General features: G+C 46.5%; 1 protein-coding gene across 1 annotated transcript in view; it reads left to right on the top strand.

Annotated features, from left to right (window-relative positions):
• The window catches only part of LOC119445431 (caspase-7), a 68,985-nt gene that overhangs the window by 45,687 nt on the left and 10,800 nt on the right, over positions 1-12,498 (top strand). The window contains exon 5 of the mRNA XM_037709716.2: positions 11,643-11,865. Coding sequence (XP_037565644.2) covers positions 11,643-11,865 — 223 coding nt within the window. The remainder of the gene's footprint in view (positions 1-11,642; positions 11,866-12,498) is intronic.

Genomic DNA, 12,498 nt, shown 5'->3' with positions numbered 1-12,498 from the left:
ACGCTTTATGGCTCCATTAGCAGTCTGCACTGAAAATTAAAGTGTTGTCATAGCCAATTTTCAATTTATTAATCTGACTCGAGCAAGTAATGCGAATGCAAGCACAATTATTAACGTGATTAACTTTGCTAGCATTTTTGTGTCATATTTACATACCGGAAAAAAGTTGAATGTGTTTTAGTGAGTCACTTTGTTCATTACAAGCCGTAGGCAAAGTGACGGACAGATTCAGACAGTGATATTGGGGAATAAATGGTGAAAGTTGCAAAAGCTCTCACAGCACTGCTTCGCTGGACTCCATTCACTAGAAAACTGCATTTGTAATGATGAAAGCGTCATGACAGGAAATGATACCCCACTGCACAATGTTATATATGTGTACCACTACATGTAACAGGCAGCAAAACCATCTGTTTATAAAGACTGAATGCAACAACATAGCAAGGTGCTGTTTCACAATATGGCACCTTTTCATGTGCACTTCTGGTAAGCTACCGTATGCACTGATGCATAAACACATTAACAGGGGAAAGAGACGAAGTAACTGTGCAAGCCACGTGATGCTTTTAACATTTTGTATCTGTCAATGTTTCTGTTGTAACAGCTGATAGAACTTTCTTTGGTGCAAGTTGATTAATCACGTTGCAGCAACAGCACAAGAAGCAAGGTCAGAATAGTAGGAGAAAACAAAGCAAGGTGACAGACTGAGGAGGCAAGGTAGACAAGAGAGAATGGCTTTAATGACATCGAAGAGGCCAGCCCTGCTATTCACAGGACTTGGTGCTTTGAATGAGACGAGTTAATGGAATTGTCGAAAGTCGTGGCTGCAGCATGCTTACAAGAACAAATGCAAAAATAAAAGGATAGAAATAGGAACAAATACATACACGCACGGAAGAACTCACATTTTCACACACATGAACACAAACGTGAGCGAGAAAACTAAGATCTAAAATACAAAAAAGGGCAAAATAACAAATATACACAAACACACAAGAAAACACACACACACATTTAACGCAGACACGAGTAGAACTATTGGGAGTCAGTTCACAAGCAGCTGTGCCTACTTTGTCGTACTTCTTTTTAATGTACATATTGACTCTGTTGCATTCAGTGTCATGGGAATTTTTTAGTAGCGACATATCACGACAAATCGCAAAGCTGTGTTGTGGGAAAGCAAGTCGAGCGCTGACAGCACAACTTATGCGCGATTGTGTCACAGCAGGCTTTCTACTACAGCTTGCGCGTGCAGTGAGCGAAGAGTTCTAAGCCACACAGCGACGCGAATTCATGCCAAGATCCCTTGCAACGGCACCAGTGTATCAGTCATAATTTTAAATTAGCATTCAGGCTGACATTAAGGAAACAAACACTGCTTCCAAACGCCTGACCGTTAACGATCCAATGACATTCGCTGAAGCAGCGCGTGTTAGTCACTGATTGTTAGCATTGGTAGAAAGCAATCAATCGACGGTGCTACACAACACTCGAACGACGCCGCTAGACGCTCGGCTATCTTATCACACTGCTGCCAACGATCGGGCGTTTGCACGCTGAGCTGGCAGCAACGAATCTTTGCGTTGGAGGTTGCTTTCACAAATCTTTTCTGTTGAGAAACGCGCAGGTTGGTTTCATCCGCGCACGCTTTTCTCATTTATCCTGATAATGGTTTTGCTCCATCACTTCACCACGTCCGACGAGAAACGCAGGGGCACAGTACACAAACACACCCGCCGCTCACAGTAGGTGCCATACTTTGGCGAACTCTCCTCGTCGTAACTTCACTTAGGAGCAAAAGAAAACACCACGGAACAAACACGTACGATGTTTGTTTGCAGCGGTATGCCGCCGCGGGATCTTGTTTCCACACGAAGCGCAGCGCAGCGCCACCGATGTTCGCTGCAATCTTTCTTCGCCGACTCAAGGCTCAGAACAAACGCACGCGGCACAAATTGTGCATCGTAAGCTCACAATAATATTTCCGGCATGACAGACCAGCACAAACAATTCGAATTCACTCTGACGAAGGGAGACGCACAGAGCTGACGCGACTCGGCCCAGTTCGAAGCGAGGGCGGCCATGTTAGGCATGTTCTCCGTCGGCGGGGACACCGGCCGTCCGGCTCATGACGTCACCTGAAGTGCGCGCCTATTGGTGCCGGCTCGTGTCCATCCGCCTTTGAGGGACAAATGCCGCTGTCTTCTAAAGTTGTATCCGACTATAGCAATGAAATGGCCCACAGGCTTGCGCCCGCGCACATTCTCTCCGCGCAAGCCAAAGAGCCTAATAGCCAGCCACCTTACCTTACTCCGCACCATTGATTACTGAACCCCACCTTCGAGCGGCAAAAAAGTCCAGGGCAAAACGCATGGCCTACCTGGCTGCTGTCATCAACCCGCTATCCATACCCCCCGTCCCCTCCCAAGAACTCTCTCACAGGGATGCTGGGGTCATCAAGCGTATTCAGACGGGAACACTGCTGACCCCGTTCCTTCTTAGTCAATTTGGATTCAATCGAGAGTCAGCATCAGCACCTGCAACCTGCTCTGCTATTGTCCAGTTTACAGTGCCGTTCGGACCAAAGCACTCTCCAGCATACAGCGGGGCCCATTGCTGACATCGCTTCACGCATGGGCGTGTCCAGCGTCGTCATCATCGCGAGAGCACGCTGTGGAACTGTGGCGAGCTCTCCTGTCAGTACTCCGGAACCCGGCGGCACCACCGGTGGGGCCGACTGCGTGGCGACTCTAAGCAAGACAGGGTACCCGATCGGATCCACGTCACACTTGCTGCTTCCGAGCCCACTAAAGAATGCAGAGATAGCTGACTCTGGCCCCCTTAACCCCCATTCCTTCTCCACCGTAGTGCATAAGAGCGCAGATAAGTGGAATAACGAGTTGAATCATAAGTGGCAATGGAGCCAGCTGTAGAAGAAGGCGCTGACGACGAACACGGGAGCAGTGGCGCAGCACGTTCGTGCGGTTGCGCTGAGGGGCGCCAACGAGCCGCTTGTGAAAGAAGACGACGCTCGAGCCCTTGCGGATGATTACAGTTTTCGGTGTACAGGCGACAGACGGACGAACCAACTTGCCGCATACAGCTTTAATGTAAAGAGTTTCGTTTACCAAGAAGATTCAATTCAAGCGTACACAAGATGCAATTTCAAAAGAGGCAGATCCTTTATTTCCAGCAGCAGATAATAGGTGCAGCAGGTCTGGTTACAAAGTTTCTTACAAATTGTTTACATGCATGCAGCCGCTGACTAAAGCTACCAGCACAAAACATATTATGTATAACAAAAAGAAAGCAAGAGCTATCTAGTAAAAAAAGAGCAGTTTTAGTAAAGCAGCCACTCTCGAAGTCATCGATAAGTTTTAACTTAGTCTCCAGCGTGAGTGCATTATGTGGGCATTTCCTTGCTGCCATCGCAAACACTAAGCAAGCTCTCCATTTAACGACATTGTTAACGTAAAGAAACCACAGCAAGCCACAACCACGGTAGAACCACACTAAGCACTGCACCAACAAAAGCTAGGAAAAGGCAGCATAAGCTTGTAAAAGCCGTCTTGACAAAATCATGGAGAACTGGCAAGGAAACCTGAATAGGAAGAGCTACAGAAGGGCACAAACACTGATGCGTCTTGCGATGCCACTGAGTTTCACTTTTGGTAATGCTGTCCGGAGTTGGAAAAATTTTGTTCCATCTGACGAATGTTTTTGTTGCATTGCTGTAATGCAAAACCAACAAGCTTTTGTTCTGTTTAAGCGAAAATTATGTTTAAGTGATTTCAGTTTTCTGAGGTTCCACTGTACTAAACTTGTCTTTCCACTTTCATTTTCCTTTTCCAGAAGCGTAGTATGGAGTTTATTGTATAGTTGACCTTCATTCATAATAATGGTACTTTATAGTTTTTGCTTATACTTTATAATCTATGGTTTTTCTTGCTTCATTGTTTGTTGGCTTCATGAATAGTGTTAATAAAAATTGAACCCTTCTATTCTCACAATTCTTTTCCCTAACTTTTAGTTGTGTGCGTGCCACTAGATGGTATACCGATCATACCATCTTTACTGTATACTAGATTGCATACTGTATACTAGATTCAGAACATACAGTATGATCACACAAAATTGTTTTTTTATTTAGAGACTAAATGACAGGCATCATTACAATGCAATGAATTTGTGATTACTAATTTGGTTAAAATTAGTAGTTACAAGGATGAAGTTTATATATAGTAGCCGATCGATTTTTCGGACCTAGAGGGGACCGAAAAATAGTCCGAATAAAACAACAGTCCGAAAAATCCGTGAGTGGGAAAACCGAACTTTATTTCAGCTAAACTGGACTGAAAAAGTCGCGGATGCTTCCTTGCTTCAAATTCCTTCTGTTTGCAATGACGTCTGCTTGCATCTGAGCAAACGTCATGTTTTCGTCATAAATGTTGTACAACAATGCTAGAGCGTTGGCAACGTCTTGCGGCGATGGTTGCGGGCGGCCGCATGCGTCATCCTCATCGTCGGAATCCGAGTCGCTTTGCGGCGGCGCGGTCACTTGCCGCAAGATCTCGTCGTCCGTCAGCTCCGCGCACAACTCTATGTTGTCGTCGATTGCGGCAAACTCGTCAAAAGTAACAGCTGCGAGAAGGTCCATCCCGCTGCTGCGCAAATCAGCAATCAGCTGGTCACCGTTGTCGATGTTTTCAGCGGTGCCGATTGCGTCCCCTGGGCCGGCCTCCTCACAGTGACAAAATCCAGCATGCCTGAAGCAATTCGCAATGGTCGAAGGCTGAACAGCCTTCCACGCATCTGCCAGCATGCCAAGTGCCGAGAACAGGTTCACGGAGTAGCTTTTTCCGCTATCGAAACACACGAGTGTGTGGCCAAGTAAACGGGCCCGGTAGTGCACCTTGAGGTTTTTATGACACCTTGATCCATTGGCTGGAGCACACTAGTAGTATTCGGCGGTAGGAACTCTAGTCGAACAGCTTGCAGATTGTTAACGGCGCCGTGCGCCCCGCAGTTGTCAACAAAGATGACGACTTGTCGCTTCTGGCACTCGAACATACGGTCCAGTCGGCGGAGGTAATCCTCAAACAAGCTTTGAGTTATCCAGGCCTTTGTATTGCTGCTATACCACACAGGCAGGTTCTTCACGCCCTTAAAGCAACGCGGGTTTTTTGCCTTTCCAATTACCAGAAGAGGCAGCTTCTCGGTGCCATCCGCATTTGCACTGACCATGACTGTCACCCTCTCTTTGCTATGCCTGCCACCAGTGCAGGCCTCACTAGAAAAAGAGAGTGAACGGTCTGGCAGCATCTTGAAAAACAGACCAGTCTCGTCACAGTTGAAAATGTTTGCGGGAGCAAACTCTTGCATGATAGCGTTCAACTTGCGTGTCCGGTAATCCGTGACAGTGGATAGATCAACAGCACCGCTCTCCCCGCAAACTATCTTGAAAGATACTCCGTGCCTTTTTTTGAAACCACGGAGCCAACCATCCGTGAACTTGAAATCATGAATGTCCATTTTAAAGGCGAACATCTCGGCTTTTTGCTTCAGTATGTTGCCCGAAACAGGGAGGTTCTTTGTTACAACACCTCTCAGCCACAGCTGCAGGGCCTCTTCGAGTATCGGATGTTGTCCTTTCCGGTCATTTTTTTTACCTTTGCAGTGTGACTGATCGACTGCAGACAAGATCTTCTCTTTGTTCTTTACGTAATCAGACAATGTCTGCTTGGAGACATTAAACTCCTTCGCGACGTCGACTTGCGTCCGTCCTTGCTCGATAAGCTTGACAATGGTGGCCTTTTTCTCTAGAGTCATCGTCGAATATTTACCACGCTTCTTCGATGCATTCGGCGGAGGCGGGTGAAGAGCTGGGGTCATGGTGTTGAAAACACGTCGTTGTTACGCTGAATGAAGGGCCGCAACACACTTAAATGGCGATGGCACGGTGTATGGCGGCTAGTGATGACAGGCGACACTGCACGGGGTGAAGGCTGAGGGATCACTGCTGCACCATGCTGCACTAATACAACGCAAAACGTGCGAAGACTACCTACGACGCAGAAGTAAAACTGATGATGATGGATGGATGGATGGATGGATGAGGCTGAGCCCTTTAAACCAGGCGGTGGCATACGCCACCTAGCCATGACTATTAACATATTTTGTACTTTGTGGTGGGTGAAATTTCACCCCTGCCTTGATTTTATCCACCAATCAGATAACCTCTGTTTGGTTATTTCTACCCGCTTAAAGTCTATTTTGCCTTCACTGTCCCTAAACCCCAATGCTTTGAAAAAATCAGCCCCGTTGCCTTGCACTGTAGGGTTAAGCCCTTTACAGAAAAGTATGAGGTGTTCAGCCGTTTCCTCTTCTTCTCCACACGCACAGCACAACGTGTCTATACCTTGGTACTTGACTCGGTACATCTTAGTCCGCAATACTCCCGTCCTGGCTTCAAACAACAAAGAGCTTCCCCTAGAATTATCGTAGATGTTTTCTTTGGCAATTTCTTGCTTGAAAGTTTGGTATGTTCCCAGTGCTGATTTCGTCTGCATCCCTGTTTTCCACAGACCCCTCTCTGTTTCCTTAACCTTTTTCTTAACCGCTGTTTCCTGGTTTGCACCCCTCCTGCAGTCCAAATATTTGATTGACAGTTTTCTGGTCAGCTTCCTCCATTTTGTATCAACATTCCTCATGTACAAATAACTGAAAACTCCCCTTGCCCACCGCTTTTCTGCCATTTCTCTCCATCGCTCCTCAAATTCTATCTTGCTGCTGGCTTCCCTGCCCTCGAATGACGTCCATCCCATGTCACCCTGTACCCCCTGATTTGGTGTATTTCCGTGTGCTCCCAGAGCCAGTCTACCTACCCCTCGCTGCTTAACTTCCAACCTTGCTTGAACCTCTGATCTCATGCACAGGACCGCATTGCCGAAAGTCAAACTAGGGACCATCACCCCTTTCCAAATCCCTCTCACCACTTTGTACCTATTGTAATTCCACAGTGCCCTATTTTTCATCACAGCTGCATTTCTGCTACTTTTAGCCGTCACATATTTTTCATGTTCCGTTAGGTACTCAGCCACATTGTTTATCCACACTCCAAGATATTTGTACTTATCCACCACCTCCAGCGTAACCTCCTGTATCCTATGTTCGCTGCCCTGATTATCATTAAAAGTCATGACTGCCGATTTTTCTTTACTAAACTTCAAACCTAAGCTATCTCCCTCTTTACCACAGATGTCCATTAATCTCTGCAAGTCTTCCTTGTTGTCAGCCATAAGTACAATGTCATCCGCGTACATCAGTCCTGGTAATGACTGTTTAATCCATTCTCCTTGCTTGAAATAGGAAAGGTTGAAGCCAAGTCCGCTCCTCTCTAAGTTTTTCTCTAATCCTTGTAAATACAGCATGAACAACAGAGGTGACAGAGGGCACCCCTGCCTAAGCCCCTGCTGTATCTCTATAGGCCCAGATACCTTGTTTTCCCATTTTATAAGCACCTTGTTACTTTTATAGATATCTTTTAAAAGATTTCTTACTCCATCTTCCACCTCTAGAGTGCCCAGTATGTCCCACAAATCCTTTTGGATTACACTGTCATAGGCTCCCTTGATATCCAGAAATGCGAGCCATAGGGGCCTGTGTTCCTTCTCTGCTATTTCAATACACTGTGTCAATGAGAACAGATTATCTTCTAACCTTCTTTGTTTCCGGAACCCATTTTGTAGTTCCCCCAGCACCTCCTCGCTCTCCACCCATGCCTGCAGTCTGTCCTTTATAATCTGCATCACCACCCTGTAAACCACTGACGTCACTGTTATGGGACGGTAGTTGTTTATGTCGGCTTTGTCCCCCTTTCCCTTATATGTCATGCTCATCCTGCTCAGTCTCCACCCGTCGGGGGCTTTACCGTCCATTATCATTTTGCTCACTGCCTCTCTTAATGCTTTCTTAGACTTTGGGCCCAATGTCTTTATCAACATAATTGGGATGCCATCAGGACCTGTCGACGTGCTACTAGGAACCCTCTTCTCTGCCCTTTCCCACTCGCTTTGTGCCAGTGGAGCTACTGCACTGACTAGTCCATCCTCACCTGATTGAGCACATGCTATGTTTCGTTCTTTAAATTTTTCTGTCATCATTGTTCTTATATGTTCCATTGCCTCATCTCCCTCTAGTCGAACACTTTGAGCTGTAACTATAAACCTCTGCTCTAGGCTAGTCTTATTACTCAAGGAGTTGAGATGTTTCCAAAATTTCTTTGCTGCTTTTCTATCCTTTTCGTTTACTTCTGACAACCATTGGCTCCCCTTTCTTCTGATCTTCTCATTGATCAAATTTGATGCTTCCCTTCTACAGTTTAAAAAGTTATTCCATTTTCTGCCTACATCAGCTTCTGGTTCACCCCTCTGCTTTGAATATCTGTGTTCCCTGGATGTTTCCTGACGTTTCTCTATGGCCTTCTTAACCTCCTCATCCCACCAGCTCTTGGGTTTACGTCTTCTGTTCCCTTTTGTCCTGACTCGTACCTTAGTAATATCTAGCTCAAATAGTCCTGTTAAATTTGCATATGTCCATTCTGTTTTTGTATCCTCTGAAATTACTTCCTCAATTTGCTGGGTTGCTATTTCAAGCTGCTTTTCCGAGTAAAATATCCCACCTGGTTGTTCATCTTGCCTCCTACCTACTTTCATTTCCCCTCTAAAACTCACCTTAATACGTTTGTGATCACTACCTAGACTTCTGGAGCCATATTCATCTATGCTCATTACATTTAGCCTATCGTGCATCCTATGTGACATTAGTGCATAATCTATCGTCGACTGCAGGCTCCCTACCTCCCATGTTATGTGCCCTTCACACTTCTCAGTACTGTTGCATACAACTAAGTCATGCATTTCACACATATCCAGCATCATGTTGCCTGTTGAGTCTGTGTACCCGTCCATGTCTTCTATGTGTGCGTTCATATCTCCTAGTATAATAATCTCGCACCCTTCTCCTAGCTCATTAATGTCACTTGATATGCATTCCAGCATTTTTTTGTTTTCCTCTTTGGCATTTGCTCCTGTCCACAGGTATACAAAGCCAAGGAGTGTCTGCTCCCCTGCAACTTTCCCTTTTAGCCATAAATGCTCCTTGCATTCCTGTTTGACCCTTTGCCAGTTCATACTTTTATGAATGAATGCACCAATTCCACCCCCTTTTCTGCTGCCCTCTGTTCTATTGCAATATTCCCATGCATAGTCAGGATTACAGGGAGGTTGCTCCATGTCCCTAAGATGTGTCTCCACAAACCCGCATACCATCAGCTTTTCTTGCCTTAGTTGCTCGTCTATCTCCTCCCACTTCAGCCTATTCCTGCCACCTTGCATGTTAATGTACTCTATGTCAGAATGACCTTGCCCCTGGTGCTTACGTCTATTTCTTCTACCGATTCTACGTTTCTTGAATCTTGGAGCCTCTCTGGGTCCGTCTTCATCTACACTGGTGGTCTTAGGGCTCTGGGTCCCCCCAAAAAAGCCGTAGCTTGGCGATACTATCTTTCTTGGCGCTCTTTGCCCATCCGTGGCCCTTGCGCCAATAAAATCCATATATCATCGTCATCATTGGCGCCCTATTCTACTACCTACGCTCCCGCCCGTGGCACCACTGTAGTGAATGCCATCCTGTGCAAAAGGGTGGGAGCCAGACTCGTACACTTCCCGTGCTTATCGTCAGCGTCACCTAGTGTTTATAGGTAGCGTCCAAAACTGGCCGCAAATGACCTGCTTCCGGCTCTCAAAATCGCTTCCGTCGCAAGCTTATGGCAAAAGCATGGCCTTCAAGATCGGCATTTGTTATGAGGCGTCCCCGTTGCTGCGTGGCAAGCTACTAGCGAAAGCATAGCCTTCAAGATCGGCGTTTATTATAAGAGGCGTCACCGTCGCCGCGTAGATTAGGACGCCACTATGCCGACTCAAGCCAATCCACGTCTGATCCGAAGCTAGCCAGCCAGGTGACCTTAAGATTCAAAATGGCGTCCCCTTGAGTTGCAGCACGGCTCAGTCGCGGCAATTTTTGTCCGGAAAATCAAATGTTTAGCTTCATGTTGTCCGAAAAATCGGTCGCGAAAATGCATTAGCTCTATGGGAACCCTGACGGTGCATTTACGAAGTCCGGAATATCCATCAAGTCCGAATTTTTGGAGTCCGAAAAATCGGTCGGCTACTGTACCCTATAATTTCCATGCTGGATTAAGCACTGTGCTGACAGTGCACACAGACATAAGCGTAAGGTATGTGGAGTGAACTTTGACGACAGACTTTGCGTGCCAGAAAAAGAAGTGACAGCATGATGCAGAATGTTAGCTGGCTTGCACTGCATGGAACAAAAAAGAGCCGGACATGCCCCCGCTCATTCACTGCCTCGCTGCCAGTGTTACCTATGCATGGTTCGAGACTAAACTGTATTATTTGTTAATGCCGGTTGAGAAATGTTGAAGCTGCATACATAACATGGTCGCATTTCTTTCTTACACGTGTAAGAATGTATGATGTTTGATACCACTTCACTTGAATTTGTAGCTGTTGTTGCAGGCCACCCGTCTTTTTACAGGTTGTTTTCTTCTTTATTCTGACACTATATTCAAATATAGTTTCACCGACGCAGTATGAGGACAAACTTCATTCGAAAACACTATACTTGGCTCCATACGATGCGCATACTTAAGCAGTATTCATGAATTTCTGTTCGTGTCGTTGTGCAAGTTGTCTGTCAATACAAGTGGATAAATCGAGAACCAAGGCATGTCGTCAGGAGCAATTCTCCGCGCAAATTGGCTCAGTTAATCGCCACGCGTCGGGCGCTTCCAGGGGCGGCGTTCACCTGATGAAAATATCAGGCCAGGCCGGATTGGTGGCCAGCATCAACTTTTTTGACATTGGGCATCCGGTGATCGCCGGCAGATGAAGTTTGTCACTTGGACACCGATAGTTCGCTGCATGCAACTTAGGGCTTAGGGTGCTAAAAGAAAGGCGTACAAACATGGACTTGTGTTCAAATTTTTACGCACATTTACCTTTCAGCAACATGAAACGTCATCAACTAGCTCAAATTTCAGTTGTTCAAAGACACTACTATATACTTGCAGACAACTTTTTTGTGGCAATGAAGGGAAAGATACGGCAGTGAAGCTTGCTTGTGACAGTGCTCCTCAATATAGTCCCGCAGTTTCGTTTGAGTTTTGCTGAAGCTGGGGAATTGAAAATACACATCTTAGATACAATACCGTGCTTTTTTGAAAATATGGCATAAAAAAACACAACTCAGGGTTAAATTAGAATTTACATTTATTTTCCTTCTGTGCTTCCACATTTTCACAAATGAAATGCAGTTGCAAGGAGCAAGCTACACTGATTCAGTATCTTCTGCGAGAAACAAACCAAAAGTGCTGTTGAACTCTGCCGGACTACTTGGCGCAATAGCACATGTGCAAAAGCTGCGTCTGTGTAGGCATCCCTTGATTGCCGCAGGATGTTGTCCACTAGTATAGGGCTGGATTCCTAACCACTGTCCGAAGGACAAAACTCTTTCCTGTTTTTCAAACTGTGGACAAAATTTTCCCCATCTTTCTTGTCCAGGACATGAAGGCACTTCTGTCGTGGGCAGCCCAGCCTAAGCAGCAGGAGGGGGCCGACTGCCTGGTGGTAATCCTGATGTCGCACGGCAATCGGGACACAATTGACGGCTCGGATGGCGAGCACCTGCATCTGGTCAACGACGTCTACACCCTGTTCAACAACGAGAATTGCGAAGCCCTGCAGGGAAAACCCAAGCTGTTCTTCATCCAAGCCTGTCGGGGAAGTGCGTGTTGTTTTCTCTTGCCTCCCATCGTTCCTGGGGCCATACTATTTTGTAACATTCTATATTACAGTGTACGCTGTTATGGACTCATTCCAGTAGCCATTTCGGTTGACGTTGGTGTCCACCGCCACTGGTGTCTGGTGTCCGTAGGAGCTATGGCCGGGAATGAGAAAAAAAAATGCTGAGTTCGTTGAACCTGGGCCCGCTGCGTGGGAGTCAGCTAATCTACCACTGAGCCTCGCCATTGCTTGCTAGAATGCAGCGGAAAAGTGCCCTATAAACGCATCTTTGCATGCGAGGAGACACGCGATGTGACATGCGTGCCGTGTAGCATTGATACGTACACATTTTGCATTGCATTTACATATTATTGCGAGAGCAATTATATGGACACTCCAGACGCATTTCTGCCGTCGCCATTGTCGTCGTTATCGTCGCACTGAGGTTCTTTATAAAGTTCACAGATGATAAAATCGGTGCCGCGCGCCGTACGCTATATGTGTGAGTGAAAGTGTGCGACGGTGAGCCGGCATTCGCAGCTCGCGCACGCAAGGGCGGGAAGCAGGAAGGAAGCGTGCAGTATTTCAGTCGCACACGCTTCAGAGGGAGGGTAGGTAAGTGCAGGGGCCTCGC

Source organism: Dermacentor silvarum, chromosome 3 (genome assembly GCF_013339745.2).
Source record: "Dermacentor silvarum isolate Dsil-2018 chromosome 3, BIME_Dsil_1.4, whole genome shotgun sequence".
NCBI lineage: Eukaryota > Metazoa > Arthropoda > Arachnida > Ixodida > Ixodidae > Dermacentor > Dermacentor silvarum.
The sequence above is the reverse complement of the archived record's forward strand: the minus strand, read 5'-3'. Positions and strand labels throughout refer to the sequence as shown.